The sequence below is a fragment of the Centruroides vittatus genome, unplaced genomic scaffold (assembly GCF_030686945.1).
Source record: "Centruroides vittatus isolate TY-2023 unplaced genomic scaffold, ASM3068694v2 scaffold_1025, whole genome shotgun sequence".
NCBI lineage: Eukaryota > Metazoa > Arthropoda > Arachnida > Scorpiones > Buthidae > Centruroides > Centruroides vittatus.
Window position 1 is genome coordinate 182,676 of NW_027122668.1, and position 17,595 is coordinate 200,270.

General features: G+C 36.9%; 1 protein-coding gene across 2 annotated transcripts; it reads left to right on the forward strand.

Moving 5' to 3' along the window:
- Positions 1 to 198: 198 nt before the first annotated feature.
- LOC136986447 (uncharacterized) lies at positions 199 to 7,637 on the forward strand. Of its 2 annotated transcripts, XR_010882484.1 has the most exons (4): positions 199 to 221; positions 4,959 to 5,099; positions 5,192 to 5,355; positions 7,295 to 7,637. XR_010882484.1 is itself a non-coding variant. In XM_067283972.1 (3 exons), the coding sequence occupies exons 1-3, from the start codon at positions 4,784 to 4,786 to the stop codon at positions 7,514 to 7,516; spliced, it is 702 nt and encodes a 233-aa protein (XP_067140073.1). In that variant the 5' UTR covers positions 4,735 to 4,783; the 3' UTR covers positions 7,517 to 7,637. The 2 variants fall into 2 exon arrangements, 1 of the variants encoding a protein (XP_067140073.1); XM_067283972.1 differs by lacking the exon at positions 199 to 221 and having other exon boundaries at positions 4,735 to 5,099.
- The last annotated feature ends 9,958 nt before the right edge of the window (positions 7,638 to 17,595 follow it).

Below are 17,595 nucleotides of genomic sequence, written 5' to 3' on the forward strand. Positions count from 1 at the left end.
CTAGCAGGCCAGTGTTGCCCAGGTAAAAAGTAATACAAATAAATATTAAAATTTAAGCATTGCATAATAATTAATGGGGCTTTATTAGGTTTAATGCATTATTATATAATTTTCACTGCATCAAATTGAAATTATAGGATTCCAGAGGATTTCATCCATAACAATTACCCCTGCAGACCCAGCAATGTTTGGGACCCACAATTGGAAGAAATTTTAAGTTGGTAAGAAAGTGCAGTGAGATTTTACATTGAAAGTTCTGTAAAGAATATTTTGTACATTTCATTACAGTAGCAAATCTTAAGGTGTTTTTTTGTATATGTAAAATTATCTATATCTACCCAAATGTTGGTTATTTGGAAAACATTATTGTTTGTATTGTTTCCAGGGAAAATAAATTTATTTGTAAATAATGTCATTGCTAACAAACTATTAGTTTAAGATGCTAAACTAGTTGATAAGTTATCTTTGGGTTCTGTAAAATTGACAAAGACAAGAGGATGCAATGTTATAACCAGTTTTCTTTTAATGAAAACAATGTTATGTGAAAATATGCCTTCCTTTCGTCTTCACAATAACTAAGTCCCAAGAGACCTATATTCCGCAACTTTTTTCTAAATTCTTTCCACCTTGTAGACATCGTTTTTTTTCCTCTATACCCATTGTGGGTTTGACCACACCCACAATGGAGACCAACAAGGGGTGAGGGATGGGATCTAACATGAGTTTAACTAAATGGGAAAACTCTGGGGCATTGCTTGCCCAGATTCAAGCCTGTCCCCAGAATGTTAGGCTTTACTGCCTTGGCCATCCAACCATCTCATGTTTCTTAACTATCTATGGGAAACATGTATATGCCGAAATTGGTTTTAACAGGAACGTAGACAAAGCATTCTCTCTAATAATGGTCAGATGGACGAGGTAGTTAAGGCATCAGCCCACTGCTCTGGGGATCCAAGATTGAATTCAGGTGGTCAAAAAAGATTTACTCATGGATCAGGTAAAAGATGAGCTCTTCAAAAAATTTGCAAGGTCCCTACTGTTTTCCATTAGAGCACTGCAAGTTAGCTTATATTTTCTGCAAGATCCTAGTAACTGAAAAATTTGGTTTGATCAGTCAGATGGCTTAGAAGTGTACAGAGAACATACAGGCAACAAATACACTATTTCTTATATGTAATTAAAACATAATTAGCAAATTCTGAATTATAAGTCAATATTGAAGATGATGATAATAATTAATATAATGTGTAGCAAATCAACAACAAGAAGATCTTATGGATTTTATACATTATCAATACTACACCTTAAATTCTTGTATAGAGTTAATTTTCTTCTTTTCTGTATTGTTGGCATGCCATTAACTTCTCATAGATGTGCTAAAAAATTTCATTAGATAATGCTAATAAAATATTTGTATACAGGGTGGGCAGCGAAAACGAAACGGCAGAGTGTTCGTGTTCGTCCAATCAAATCGCTCGGACAGGTCGATTTTATTCTCGAGGGAACATCTTATGCAATAAAGTTTTTGCAAATCTGAATATTAACTAAACAAACATTTTTTTTCCGAAATAAATGTTTGTTTAGTTAATACAAAATAAATGAGTTTTTAAATTTTTTTGTTGTCTGTTGTATTCAGAATCGCAAAAACATTATTGCAAAAGATGTCCCATCGAGAATAAAATCGACCTGTCCGAGCGATTTGCTTGGACGAACACGAACACTCTGCCGTTTCGTTTTCGCTGGCCCACCCTGTATATAGTTTAGCAGATATGAAATCATGTTTCATTTATGTGTATAAGACCATCAATGGAATAATAGCTCATTGGTGCAAAAATTAGTGGTCGAATGGCCGAGCGGTCAAGGTTGGCATCCTGCTGCCCTGGGGACCCGGGATCAAATCTGGACGAGCCAAAATATCCCCAGGAATTTTTCGGGGGGTGGTGCATCCTGATATGTCGGTCCCCGTCTCTCACCACCCGGCCGCCCCATAATGGGCTTGCTATAAGAGGCCCTCTTAGTGCTCACAGGGCAAAAAGAGTTACAAAAAAAATAAAAAAACCACCGAAAATTGGAAGTTTGCCTATGGATCAGATGATACTATGTGGAATAAAATATAAATTTCACTTTACATTCCTTGAAGGAGAATGAATAAGAAAACGATATTTGGTTCTACTCAGAAAGGTTTGATTGCTCACAAAATTATTTACTAGATGAGGTTCTTGGAGTATTGCACCATTTCAAATAATGGTAATTTTTTTCTACTGTGTTTTTACATACAAGAATCTTTGATGCAATTCTTGCTCACTGATGTCCCACTTGCTCAGATATCATATTTTAGCTTTGTCGTCTTAGGAAATTATGAAATTGAACAATATTAAATATGTTATGTTGAATATCTGTTAAGCCTGGACTCCACATTACCTGAAAACAGAAACTCAGAAACAGAATTCAAACATAGAGAGTTTTCGTTTCAGTTTTGTTTTCGTTTTAACTTGGCTCCACTAGCACGTTACGTGGAACTGCGCCATCTGTTGATCAGTTTTGTAATTGTCGTAGAGTCAAACATGGACGACGCTACGGATTTTGCCTTGCTTTCTCTATATTTATTAACAATTTCATTGTTAATAATCTTTGAATTATTTACATTTTTTGTCGTATTTTCTAACTTCTTCAATGAATAATTCCAAATCTATTTGTTTCCTCATCCTTTTCTGCCTTTACGACAATCAAACTACATGTGATGAATGCACGTGACTACGCGTCACAAATCCTCGCGTTTTTATTGGTTGCAGTACGACAGAAGCGCGGAACGAAAACGGAAAAGTTAAATAATTTTTAACTTTGCTTTCAGTCTTGTTTCTGCCCAACTGAACCTTCCAAAACTGAAAGTTTCGTCAGTTTGGCTTTCAGTTTTACGGTTACGTCGCGGATTCCGGTAATGTGGAGTCCAGGCTTTAGAGACATTGATAAACAAGCAAGTAGAGAAGCATTGGAAGCGGCCATCTTTTCTTACAAGAATCGGCAAAGGTCTGCGTTTTTTTTATTACTCGCGCGTACGTGAAATTTGCTTACAAATTCCTGCAGAACGCGGTGGGGAAACAACATGGCGTCCTTATTGATTCAGATAATTTCGTTTCAGTACCCGTTACGCGGTAGATTTTAAAATTATAGATTCCGCTGTCACGATACTATCGATAGGTACTTTTCATTAGTACCATATTTTTCTTTCATCGTCGTCCCCAAATGCGTACAAACAGCAACTTCCAGCCCGTGGCGAAGGAGGTGCGGAGCAATCGCTATTAACGAACGCACCCAAGAATTGAAGAAGGGATTCCTAAACATACGGGACATTCCAATTTTCAACACGAGTGTTGAAACCAACAATTTGACGTCATCAACGACGTTCCAACTGGAGTACGAAGTGCTTAGTTCCCATAATTCCATTCTCAGCAAGATGGATTCCATTCAAATGTCGCACCAATTACCCACAATTCATTGGAAAGTAGCGGTTAACATATCTGTTGAGTGCTGAGTGTGTTGAGTCAGCGCTGACAACAGCGCCACTTCAACGTTGAAAAAAGGAACGATTTTTAACGAACGTTGACATTAGCGCTGAGTCAGCGTTGAAAATTGGAATGTCCCGATACGTTGTAAATTCTCCGAGCACGCCGAGCGCGCTAGGAATGCTAGCAATGACGTCATGGGTGCGAAAAGTATACGCTGTGCTCACTGGTAGCTAACAAAAAGTATACAGGCTGAGCGCGCTAGGGGCGAGATCGGAGCTAAAAGTAAACGCACCCATAGAAACTAATCAGAAGAAGTGACGTGAATTCGTGCTGACGTCATGTCCTATCAGATTGATTTTACGACGGGGTCGTTCAGATATCTGATTTTTCGAACACAGGGATCTGGGGTTTTTTTTTCTTTTTTTGTAACTCTTTCCGCCCAGTGGGCACTAAGAGGGCCTCTTACAGCAAGCCCATTATGGGTTCGGCCAGGCCCACAATGGGGCGGCCGGGTGGTGAGGGACGGGGACCGACTACCCCCCGAAAAATTCCTGGGGATTTTCGACCCGTCCGGATTCGATCCCGGGTCCCCAGGGCGGCAGGCTGCTAACCTTTGACCGCTAAGACGGCCGGATGGCCGAGCGGTAATGGTGGCAGCCTACCGCTCTGGGGGACCCGGGATCGAATCCGAACGGGTCGAATAATCCCCAGGAATTTTTCGGGGGGTGGTCCGTTCGGATATGTCGGGCCCCGTCCCTCACCACCCGGTCGCCCCATTGTGGGCCTGGCCGAACCCATAATGGGCCTACTAAAAGAGGCCCTCTTAGTGCCCACAGGGCGGAAAGAGTTAAAAAAAAAAAAAAAACCTTGACCGCTCGGCCATCCGGCCGCATCAGGGATCTGGGTTCGTATGACACACGAAAATTCGTGTTTTTCAAGCCAAGTTCGAATCATTTTTATTGTTTACATATAATGATCCATTGTCGTCCAGAACTGAGTCAGTTTCGTGCTAATAAATGAAATTATTGGAAATATTTTATTAAAATTAAATTTTTACGTTTAGTTTCCTCCACTAGAGGGATACATTTTATAGCAGACGAAATCATAACCGTTTAAATATTTGATTTGATTGTTGTAAATATTTTATTTCGGTACAGATATATTTAAAATATCATTCAAAATAATTTTTAAATTATGAAAAATTATTATTGGTACTGAAAAAAATAAAAAAAATTATGTAAATTAATTTATATCCCAATCGGAAATATTTACGAAAGATGTCGCTACTGGAAACAACCGCGTGTTTATTGAAGTGTTCCTCATGGACGTCGTTGGGTTGTGTTGACATGGAAGAGAAGAGGAAGGGTTTTCCTTGCGCTTTATGTAACAAGAGATTTTCTAGGAAAGATAATTTAAGCAGACATTATTGTCAAGTTCATAAAATTATCCCAGATATCAGGAGAACTATTTATTGTGCTGAAGTTAACTGTGGATTTAATACAACATATAATTACAAATTAAGAGAACATTTAAGAGACGAACACGAACTTACTTCGTACGAATCAAGAAAAATTATATTCGAATCTTTAGAAAGTACGTACAGAAATTTGAATATATTCCTCTAATTTTTTTTTAAATAAAGTTTAATTATTAAATATCATTATCTTGTTTCTGTTTTGCATTAGAATTTTGGGAATGGAAACATCAAGTCGAAAAAGCAAGTTGTTCGAAATTTTTCCAGACTAGTAAGAAGAAATTAGGTTCTGGTTATAGTAAATATTATTTTTCTTGTAACAGAACTGGAATTTATAAGCCAAAAGGAAATAACAAGAGAGCTTTGAAGTTTCAGGTGATTTTACTAATATTGTGGAACACAAAGTCCTTATGTATGTTGATTAGTGTTTCTGATATCCTTATCCGTGTTGAAAATTTGAAATCGTTGATGTAGTCTCCAATGGCAGATTTCTGTCTTCGTCTGAAGTAGCATTGAAAAATTTTCTCTGCGGTCTCCTACGTGAATTGTCACATGTTAGATTTGTACCTTGAGGAAGCCACAGTAATCTCATCTACAGTAGTGGAACCAGATCAGATGTTAGGAGCCCCAAGTTAAAATTTAATATGAACTGCTACACATTTTAATAAATTTTTGCTGTTAATACTTATATAGATCACTATATCAGTAATTAACTCCACAATTACATTATTTTTATTAACTTTTTCATTAAAGGAAAGGCTTGGACCCCATAGTTCCCTCCCTGGTTACATCAGTGGCCTTCTACTACATTTGTGTGACCAAAAAGACTAATCTTGTGCATAGGGACTTAGTGACCACTTCATATTATAATTAAGACTTAGTTCATTTTTTTTGTGAAAATAATTATGTCAAATGTCAATAGCATTAAAATTTTAAAAAGAATAACACTAAATAGTTAAAAATATGTTTGATATATATACATTTGTGTTCAAAAAGTAAGCAATAACCATTAGTTTGCCATAAATCTCTGGAACTATTGATCAAAACACTTAACATACAAACAGAACATTGTATTCTTTATGCAGCAAAACAATTGAAAAACAAAACTAAATTATATCAAACCAAAATTAACAAGAAAAAATATTAAGCATTATCATAAATGTTTTTGCACAGAAAAAGATTAACACAATGTTTTTCTTGCATGTACACTTGCTGTGCAGGTCTCATGCTGGTTGTAACATTGATTGACTCTGTCAGAGCTAAGTACATTCTCAAACAAGAGTATCTTGAAACTCCTCATGTTCTTGGAAGAGGCTGATAGGATGATGATCTTTTCCTTAAAGCATCCCAACGTGTTCTATGGGACTTGGAATGGCCAGCAAAATCTCCATATCTATGTGGCAAATGTCATCATTGTCAAGAAAGTGCAGTGAAGATGACTGCAGCCCTTCCATACAGACATTTTCATCCATAAAAGTGAAATCTGCACCACAGCATGTCAGAAAAGTTGAATGGTTTTCAAAACCTTGTATCTGTACCTTCTTGTAGTAATGGTATTCCTTACAAAAATGTGAGCTCAGTGTGGCAATTAAGCATAATGCTGCCCCTTACCATGATACCTCCACAAAAAAATTTTTATCATGTACAGTACATGGGACTATATTAGGTTCTCCACTCTCTCCAATTTCTAATCAGATAAGAATCATTGTCTGGATTCTTCAGTGAACAGAACATTCTCCCATTCATTCAATGCCAATTTTGATATTCTTGATACTCTTAAAATTGCTTTTTTGTGCACATGATTCAATGGAATGCAACGTATTGGACATATGGAAAAAAATGATTATTTGCCTTGCAATTTACTGTAGACAGTTTGTTGTGTAATTTTAATAGCAGTGGCCATAGACTGTTCTGTACAGAGCTACCTAACAAATTTTTTTTCTGTTATTGTCAAACCCAAGTCTTGGAGAGTAGTAGGATGATGCCTTTTCCACCTTAGCTGCTTGGCCATCGGGATGTCCAATATATCTTCCATTGGGGATGTGCTGGATATCCCTAATATCATCAGAAGTTGTAAGACAGTTGTAACATTTTTCCAGTTGGGTATATATATATATATATGTGAACTGTATTATTTATAAGAAACAGTTTTTTAAAATGTACCAAAATTTAAGGTATATTTATATCACAGATCTCAATTTAATGTGTAGCCTAACAGTAATTTTATTTTTGGAGATTCACATTTGTACTGAAGACTGTTTAAAATCGTGCAAGTTATCTTACCAAATACATACAATTTTTTTCAATTTTACAGGGAAGCTGCAAAATTAATGGCCACTGTACTGCATTTATCATATGTATAGAAGAAGAAGAAAAATGCATTGTGGAATATTGTTTACAACACTATGCACACAACATCGAAGTGGGAAATTTATCGTTGGACGAAGACGAAAACCAGACAACCACTCGTGGCGATTCAAATAAACCTAATAAGCGGAAAAGAAATAAAAGGCCAACAATATATTGTCCAAAATAACCTATAGCACTCGAATGAAATTTATAAGAATTATTTTGATATTTATAAATTTATACTGTAAAAAGAACTGTATTATATTTGCTAAAAAAAATGAAATAAATTTGAAGTAAAACATGTTTTGTTTTGAAGAAGTGAGGCAACAAGTTGTCATTTTTCGAACAGAGAACTACAGTAGAACCTCTATTATCCGGACTAATTGGGGATGAAGGTAGTCTGGATAAGGAAAAATCCGGATAATCGAAAATAATAATAATTGACAGTGCGTATAGCAGACGTGGGCAAATGTGGCTCCAAGAGCCGCATGCGGCTCTTGCTGAGTGTTAACCACTCGGTTACATCTTCGTCACATTCGGCACATATTGAAATTTGTGCTATTGCTTCTGCAATGTCTCCTATACCACTTTCTACTGTTACTGGAATTTACTAATGGTCTTTTCAAAATTTTGTTCCATGCATTCCATCACGTAGTACATAAACAGTGTCGCAATTTGCCAAGTGCAAATCAGCAAATTCGTACAATTTTTGTTTATGTTGAACAATCCGGATAATCGAAAATCCGGATAATAGAGGTCCGGATAATGGAGGTTCTACAGTATTTCCAAATTGGCACATTGTAACATGCATCCTGGGTGTCTTCCCTCCTTGCAAATCTATATTTGGAATATTTCAGTGTTGCATCTGGTTAACTTGTTCTTCAATTAAGTCAATTAATATAATTATTGGTTTAGATCAGTCATTCTTAACAATAGTAAACTTCAATAATACACTTCTTAGCGATAATGCCTTGGCAAGAAGTACTAATTTATGTCTTGCCATCTAGTGAAGGGAGAGACGAATAGACAGACAGAAATTCGTTGCAGTTTTATGTAATTAATAAAAAATCTAGGTTTGATTAGTGGTAAACATTCCGGGATCATAAAGATACCGTTAAAATTTGGTAATGATTGATTGGTTCAGTAGTGTTCACGGTTACTGGTCACAAACAAAAAATACATTGTCTCTTTATATAGTATAGAGCAGACCTGGCCAACCCGTGGGCCGCATGAGGCCCATCACGTTAAATTGTGTGGCCCGCTAAGCGATATTATATATCTATTAAAACTTTTGTTTCCCGTTGTGTATACCAAAACAATTAAATAAATGAAAATTTGCATGTGTCATTGTTATAATGCACAAGTACGAGTACGAACTCTTGGTATAACAATAAAAGCTTATTCATTTTGTATTTGTTTTACTTTTTTAAAAGCATGTTTGCCTAAATTGTGGCCCACCGTAATGTTACGCGTGATCAAAGTGGCCCGCGAAACAATTTGGGTTGGCCAGGCCTGGTATAGAGTATAGATATAGATTCCGAGATACGATAAATCTGTGTTTATGTAGTTTTGAAAATTAAAGTAGACCCCCTATAACGCAGGTTCATATAAGACGGATTCGTATAACACGACGGAGAAATTGCGATCGTGTTCGTATAACATGCTAAAAGGCTCGTATAACACGGTTAAAAAATGAGACAGATTGTCATGGCCGACTCGTGTCTCGACAGGATGGTCGAATCTGGACCAATAGTGGACATTGCACAAACCGTTGAGTTTAAACGAGCAGTGGACCTACTATAAAACATTTATTATTCAACGGCCATAAAAATTATATTTCTATTAATGATGTCTCCAAAGTTTGGCGAATTTTTCGCAGAAAGAATATCTTATCAGGAAACGCGTCCGCCGTTCGACGAGCCGCTCCGCGACGAAAACAAGCTTAAGCAATGGCGTCTTCGAACGGTGCGTACTCGTTAAGTATTCCTACAATTTTTTGTTTATAGCATATTTTATATGGATTATTCCCAAAAAATTATACGTGTTTTGGAAATGTTCGAGTCAAATTAGTCTAGAATCGGTTAATTTTATGGAAGAAAACCTTTCAAACAGCCGTAGCCCCTAAACTGCACAAGTGTCGGGCTGTGAACTGCTCATGCATTTGTAAAATCTAAGTGGCTCGTGCAACATGGAATTCATATAACACGGAACGTATCTACCGCGTTATAGGGGGTCTACTGTACTTGCGTTACACATACCCCTTATTACTGAGAATCTTCTAATGCAATCGAATGTTTTCAATTTGATCAATTTTCTAGAACGTTTGCAATCGTTCTATAATCGAACAAATATGTAGTAACAAATTCGAAATTGAAACGGTCCGAACATTTGTTAAAAAATCGTAATACGTAAATATCAGTCACGAAAAGAAATTTTATATACTTAGATTAATTTTATTATTCCCTAATACATTCAACATTGTTTTTTGATGCCAATAACTTTAAGGTTGTATTGTATGAAACGATTATACACCCTTTCGAGCGACTCGGATCTTCTTTCTTCGCCCTCTCGGGCTGACTCGGTATGACCGCAACGTTTAAGTAAAAAAAAGTTCATTGTTTCGAGTCATCAGTCAAGGTCTACGCGGTTCTTTACGTGTGAGAAATACATTTCGAGCACGTTAATTTGTTTTATTATTTACATTTAAATTACCTTGCTGGTATTTTATTTATTAACGAATAATACAATTGTGAGATCCCGGGAGGGAAGTAAGAGGAAGTCGTATCTCCCCTTCCGGTAACAGGTCGTAGACCCGCTCACTTGTCAAGGATGGCTGTTACGTTGATCGCGCTTTACGCGAGTGGAGGAGGTCAGCGGGGCCGACGATAAGGTGTGGCCAACAGTCGAGTAAAAACACCATTGTATAACAAAACAAGATTTATTAAAATCGAAACGAATAAAACTACATTTCTACCCTCATATACGCGAAAAGGGGTATCGAGAGAGAGAGTTTACAAATATCTTTTCATACCTCTTGGCAAAATTCCGTAAGAGACGGATCCCAGTGAATTTCCTAGGTTGGAATGGTCACTCGAAAGGGGCAATAGGTCACAATATATCTTCCTGATGGCGGAGGCGAGGCGGAACGTCAATTATCCGAAGATGGCACTTAGAAACACAGGATTTCGGACGTAGGAGCCGTGCACTTAATTAAGGAGACGATCAGAGACTCCCCGAGGGGGGGAAGGAAGCGTCTTTTATAGCTTTTCAATGGAAAACTCGGTCACGTGATTGATAGCGGATTGCGATTAGGGATATAGGTGTTCCCGGGATTCAAAACAAAATGACGAATTCGGATGCTAACTGTAAATTATCGTGCAAGTTGAACTACCGACTGCGAGGGAACAATGGCTTGTTGACGGTTAGTGGAAGATTGTTGATGGTCAGGAGTTTCATATTATTTTAGTTAAGGAATTTTATCGTCTAAGCTTTTATATCACAGAAGTGGAAATAATTTAGAATTTTGGGTAATTAACTTCCCGATCTCACACAATAAAAATTTAGGAATCCAATTTTACTTAATAAGGGGAGAAAAAGTCTGTATAGTGCAAACATTTTTTTTGCGAACTTTGTATACTTTGTTTTAATTGAAAGAACATGTCGTACATTTTATAAAAATTGATATGACAGGCTACCCTTTACCAAAAAGTTTGGCCCTGAAAAGGACCGTTTAATATTCTGAAGTTTACTTTGAACTGGTAGTTACAAGATGGCGTGTTTTCAACGAACGGCGTGCTTTTAACGAACGGCATGGTTAGCAATTCTCCGGGCAACAAAATAAGAACGGCAGTTTGGATTTCCTTCTTCGCCCCTACGGGCTGACTCGGATCTTCCTTCTTCGTTCTTCCGGGCGGTCTATCGATCTTCCTTCTTCACCCCTACGGGCTGACTCGGATCTTCTTTCTTCGCCCTGTCAGGGCTATCGATCTTCCTTCTTCGCCCCTATGGGCTGACTCGGATCTTCTTTCTTCGCCCTGTCGGGCTATCGATCTTCCTTCTTCGCCCCTACGGGCTGACTCGGATCTTCTTTCTTCGCCCTGTCGGGCTATCGATCTTCCTTCTTCGCCCCTACGGGCTGACTCGGATCTTCTTTCTTCGCCCTGTCGGGCTATCGATCTTCCTTCTTCGCCCCTACGGGCTGACTCGGATCTTCTTTCTTCGCCCTGTCAGGCTATCGATCTTCCTTCTTCGCCCCTATGGGCTGACTCGGATCTTCTTTCTTCGCATTGTCGGGCTATCGATCTTCCTTCTTCACCCCTACGGGCTGACTCGGATCTTCCTTCTTCGTTCTTCCGGGCGGACTATCGATCGTCCTTCTTCGCCCCTACGGGCTGACTCGGAGCTTCTTTCTTCGTTTTCCGGGCGGTCTATCGATCTTCCTTCTTCGCCCCTATGGGCTGACTCGGATCTTCTTTCTTCACCCTGTCGGGCTATCGATCTTCCTTCTTCGCCCCTACGGGCTGACTCGGAGCTTCTTTCTTCGTTCTTCCGGGCGGTCTATCGATCTTCCTTCTTCACCCCTACGGGCTGACTCAGAGCTTCTTTCTTCGCCCTGTCGGGCTATCGATCTTCCTTCTTCGCCCCTACGGGCTGACTCGGATCTTCCTTCTTCGTTCTGTCGGGCGGTCTATCGATCTTCCTTCTTCGCCCCTACGGGCTGACTCGGATCTTCTTTCTTCGCCCTGTCGGGCTATCGATCTTCCTTCTTCGCCCCTATGGGCTGACTCGGATCTTCTTTCTTCGCCCTGTCAGGCTATCGATCTTCCTTCTTCGCCCCTATGGGCTGACTCGGATCTTCTTTCTTCGCTCTGTCGGGCTATCGATCTTCCTTCTTCGCCCCTACGGGCTGACTCGGAGCTTCTTTCTTCGTTTTCCGGGCGGTCTATCGATCTTCCTTCTTCGCCCCTACGGGCTGACTCGGATCTTCTTTCTTCGCCCTGTCGGGCTATCGATCTTCCTTCTTCGTTCTTCCGGGCGGTCTATCGATCTTCCTTCTTCACCCCTACGGGCTGACTCGGATCTTCTTCTTCGCCCTGTCAGGCTATCGATCTTCCTTCTTCGCCCCTACGGGCTGACTCGGATCTTCTTTCTTCGCCCTGTCGGGCTATCGATCTTCCTTCTTCACCCCTACGGGCTGACTCGGGTCTGCTATAAATATGTTTCAGTTGATCAGGAATAATTCTATTTTTGATTTCCTATAAATGAAAAATAACAACTTACTTACTGAAGTTTATTTTTAATGAAAATTATTTTGGAAAATGTCATAAAAAAAGAAAAACGAGAAAATTTCCTCTTAATGCAAGTTAAATGTTTTGCAGTGTTATTGCAGTGGTATTTGCATACCTTGCGAAGCATGCAGTAAGTTTACCTATATTTATTCCATGCTGAGAAGGTGATACGTTGCAAAATGCGCATGACGTGACAGTTACATGGGGTTTCTTTGAATAAAAGTGGTTTTGGTCTGTCTGTTATATATGTTAAAAAATGATTGGGCCCCATTGGTAAATGTCACAAATTGTAACCTCTGCTTTTTTATTGAGAAAATGAAATTATTTTTTAGCTAATTTTGATTTATTTTGTATTTAGATTTCTTGGTTAGCTCACAGATGGTGGTTTTACGCTGTATAAGTGTGTTTTGTGCCGATCGATATCGATTAATCGATAGTTTTCCATGTTGGGAAACTATCCATTGGATTGACGTAGAAATTAAATTTTTGTGTTTTGCTTTTAAGTATGGCGGTTACACTTCTTTGTTTTTTCCTGGATACTTCTCTTTATGATTTAAAATTTTTAAATATTTAATTGTTTTTTTTATCAATTTTGTTTATGTAATGTTGTAGTTAATTAATCAGTTTATTCCTGGCAAGAGGCTTCTTAATTTTCACAGCAACACATTACGTCACTGAGAATTATTTATTCACTTTAACGAACGTTTTCAACCTGTTCTACACGTTATCTTTATTTTTTTAAAATCTATGGAACATTGATAAGTTTTTTCCCGAATGTAACAATTAAGAACACATTTAAAATATAAAAATCTTTGGAATGTATTGCAATATTATATTAAACTTGTAATAATCCTTTATGGTAAGAATACTGTTGTATTACCCGCATCGTGTTTGAAATAAGTATAGTAAATAAATGAAGTGACAGGCCTAATACTTAGTACGGGTTACCGAACGTTTATTTTATGAATTATGTAAAAAGCGGTGACTAAAGGTACGGTTTGCTATGCAGCTCGTTCGGAACGAAAATTATTTTGTTACACGAAGGACGAGAACCTAGCTTATAAGGACCTTTTGTCTTGGACTCTAGGCCATCGCAGGTTCGGCCGAATGGTAAGAAACACGGCCCGATATATCCGATTTACCCACAAAAATTTTCGAGTTTCTTAGCCCACCCGGATGCGATACCCGGTCTTGAGAGCCATAGGTTGATGTCTCAACCGCTCTGGTTTCACCAAAGACTATTAGTCTATTAGTACGTTTTTATAGAATTAAACCGTATCCTCGAACTCTTCACGTAGACAGCCAGATGGTCGAACCGTAAAGGTGACAGCCTACCACTCCGGAGAACCCGAAATGGAATCCGGAGATAAGGGAATTTCATAAGGGAAATTTATTTTGTTTCTTCGGCACAATGAAGTGCAATTGATTAAGATTCGTGCTGAAGAAACAAAGTAAATAAGAAGACGCAGTTTCAAATTTAATCGGGGAAATCCAATAATGGAATTTTGTTCCCTTGAGGAAACGTACGAAAATATTTCGATAATTTTCATAACACTTATATTAAATAAAGTGATTTACCCGTAATACGAATTCGTTTAAAATGGATTCCTTCTATAATAATTTGTTGTGAGTTGGCTAATGACGACTTCCAAATGTTTCATTTGAGTTCTGTTTCCTTTACTGAAATACGGCGTTTCTGTCTTTCCCTTTTCCCTAGATTATTCTGCAAATTCTCGGCTTTTTTCTTCCGTTATTTTTTCTAAAACAAGAAAAAAAATTGGTATTTTTCTTGGAAAGTGCCGGCGATACGAAAATGGAGTTTGGATTCAGACCAACAACAATGGCGTTTGTATTGTTGATTCGGTAACAATCACAGATGAAGCTGAAATTTAATTGTTGTCGTCGATGACGTTTTGCGAATGACGTCATGAGCAGTGTTGACCAATTAGCAAAGTTTATAATATACAATAGCTTAACTTTTGCAAATTATTATAAAGATTACGGTAGTAAAATGTTTTTGCTCGCAATTCGTGTTTGTTTTGAAATATCCGGCCGACATAGACATAAGCTACTTTATTTATTTATTTATTTTTTTCTAAATTATTTACTATAAAGTCTAAAACTATTTGTATTATATATTTAAATATTTTATAATAGCATAAGACTTAATAATGTCTATATTTATTTAATTCAAGTTAAATTACCAATTGAATAAAAAATACTTCAGTGTGTTAAGTATGAATCGAACTTTTTGCTAAAATAAATTCGTAAAAATAATTAAAATTTATTAATTATAAATATTAACTTCGTAATTTATGAAATTATTATTTAATTAATAAAACAAATTAAAGTCTCAAAAAACAAAAGGAAGTTTTGATAAAGCCACTACCCATTTCCGTCTCCGGGTGGTGTTCTATATTTCACGCATGGTAGGCTCACGTGGTATTCTTTACTGTACAGTGTTTTGTAAAGCATCCTCCAACCAATCAATCGACCATAACAACAACAACAACAGCGGATAAGTTAATATTTATTACGATGTTAATCTTTAGTATTGCCACATCAGTTCTATACGCGATTTCCAGAAACACGTTGTAATCGTGGGCAAGAAATTGAAATTTAAACAGTCGAAATGAGTGCATTAAAAGCGGACAGGAATTATAACGAAGAAAAAATCATCAAAACACATCCTGTAGATACTAAAGATGCTTATTCAATTACAGTTCTGTTCTGTTTCAAGATAGATCATTTATCAAATTCTGTAAAAATTCTCATTTGTTCTTTCCTTCTTTTTGTATTTTTTATTATCTATGGTTATTTGCAGGTGAGTGGAGTTATTAAATGGATTACTTTGATTAATGTCGTCTACATAAAGGCTTTGTTTCAGGAATTGATTTTTCAGTTAGAAGAATTTAAACCTTTTGGAATGTATCTAACTTTCATGCAATTTTTATTATATTCTTTTATATCTTTTCTAGAATGGTGTGTAAATAAAAATTGTCATAGAAGGTAAGCTTAAATGTTTTTTGAGTCAATTATTGGTTAATGTTACCTATGGTAGCGAACATGGCGGCTCGTCTCTGAAACAGTGGGGTTGCACGTTCTAACCTAACCTATTCTATTTATCCTATTCTAAAATGTGCATACTTGATAGACGTTTCCAAAGCACACAGAATTATTTGTGCCGACTCGTATGAAAAATGCTATAAACAAAAGCCAATAGGACTAGTTGCCGACTCTGCACCGTTTGGGCTGCCATTGCTTAAGTTTATTTTCGTGGTGGAGCAGCTCGGTGTATGAGGGACGTGCACAAAATGTGTTACGTGACCCGGCTTCGACATCACTCTATTACGTGACTACCTAGAAAGGTCGGCCACGTGATGTCTCTGATGTATTTCCCGAGAACTTTTCGGACTCCGAAGAGTTTGTGGACTATAGTTTGTTAAATTTGTTGTTTCCGGTAATACTGCAATATCCTAAAACAAAACTGATTGACTATTAACTTTTGTAAAAAACAATAAATAAATTGTAAAATTACTCGTGTAGCAGCCTTAAAACTTCAATTACATTAAGTTCTCGGGAAATACGTTAGAGATGTTACATGGCCGACATTTCTAGGTATTCACGTGACCGAGTCACATGGAAGCTAGGTCACGTCACATATTTTGTTCATGTTTTCCATTTATTGTGCTGCTCCACAACGAAAATAAACTTAGGCAATGGCAGCCCAAACAGTGCAGAGTCGGCAAGTAGTTTGATTGGTTTTTATTTGTAGCATTTTTCATGTGATTTGGACAAGTAATCCCGTGTTTTGGAAATGTGTGTCTTTTAAAAAACAAGTTAGAATGAAAATGAATAATGGTAAAAAACTATATAATTATTCTGCATTTTTTATTAAATTAAAGTAAATTAATTATTCTTAATACGTATATATCAACTTCTCGAAGCTTGATGTATTGATACAATGCCAAACGTTTACTTAGTTTCTAGTTATTAATTATAGCATAATAATAGCCCGATTAATTATGGCGATCATTTTTCTCAGTATTCTCAATACATTTCATAAATTCTGCTATAATTCTAATCTTGTTAAGATGTGGTACTTGATTAAAGATGGATATCATCTTAAGAGTAGTACGTTATACATAATCTAAAATTTTTTATTTATTAACTTAAAATAATTTAATACTCTAAAAATAATGAAAAAATGTACATACTTTTTCTTCAGACCACTAAATCTTTTCAGCCTTCAGCAAAGCGTGTAAAATGCTATTACAAATTCACAAATGTTTTCAGAATCCACTTGATTCATTTCAAATTGGCAATGGTGCACCCTGTGGTTGGCCAAAGGGTCCTCACATCTCCAAAATTAAAGGAAAAGAAACATTGGTAAATTTTTTGAAAAATATTTTCCTAAGTAAAATTTGTGTTTTTATTTATATAGTGTCATGTATTGTATTTTTATATTTCTTATGAATCAACAGTCACATAATTTGGGAAGTTTATTGAGTTTGCATTAAAAATTTTTTTATCTGAACAACTTGGCTCTCCTGAAGAGTAAATCTTGAGTGTGCCACTGCAAATTGGAATGCGTATAATAGAACATGAAAGCAATTCAAAACGAACTCTGTAAATTTGAAACTGGAATCGGGTAGATTCTGAAAACATTTGTTTGTTGCTATATTTTACATGTTTGGATGGAAGCTGAAGAGGTTTAGTGGTCTGAAAATATTACATGTTTCCAGTGTTAGTGAAGTACATTTTGTTATAAAGTAATATCTTGAGTTATGTAACACATGACTTAAGTAAATTCGCTGTTATGTAAAATGTAATTCTCAAAAATTGAAAAGAAGTCTGAGTAGAGTAATGTAATTTTACAAAGAATCTCTAATTCATACATTCTATTTCAAACATTCATTCATTCATTCTCTCTCTCTCTCTCTTTCTTTTGCACTGTACTGATTTATTACTTTATTGC

What these genes read in the sequence shown, in the direction of transcription:
- LOC136986447 (XM_067283972.1), top strand. Translation starts at nt 4,784, where the DNA reads ATGTCGCTACTGGAAACAACCGCGTGTTTATTGAAGTGTTCCTCATGG. An exon ending in TATATTCGAATCTTTAGAAA is followed by an intron (nt 5,100 to 5,191) that starts GTACGTACAGAA and finishes GTTTTGCATTAG; the next exon opens with AATTTTGGGAATGGAAACAT. An exon ending in AGAGAGCTTTGAAGTTTCAG is followed by an intron (nt 5,356 to 7,294) that starts GTGATTTTACTA and finishes TCAATTTTACAG; the next exon opens with GGAAGCTGCAAAATTAATGG.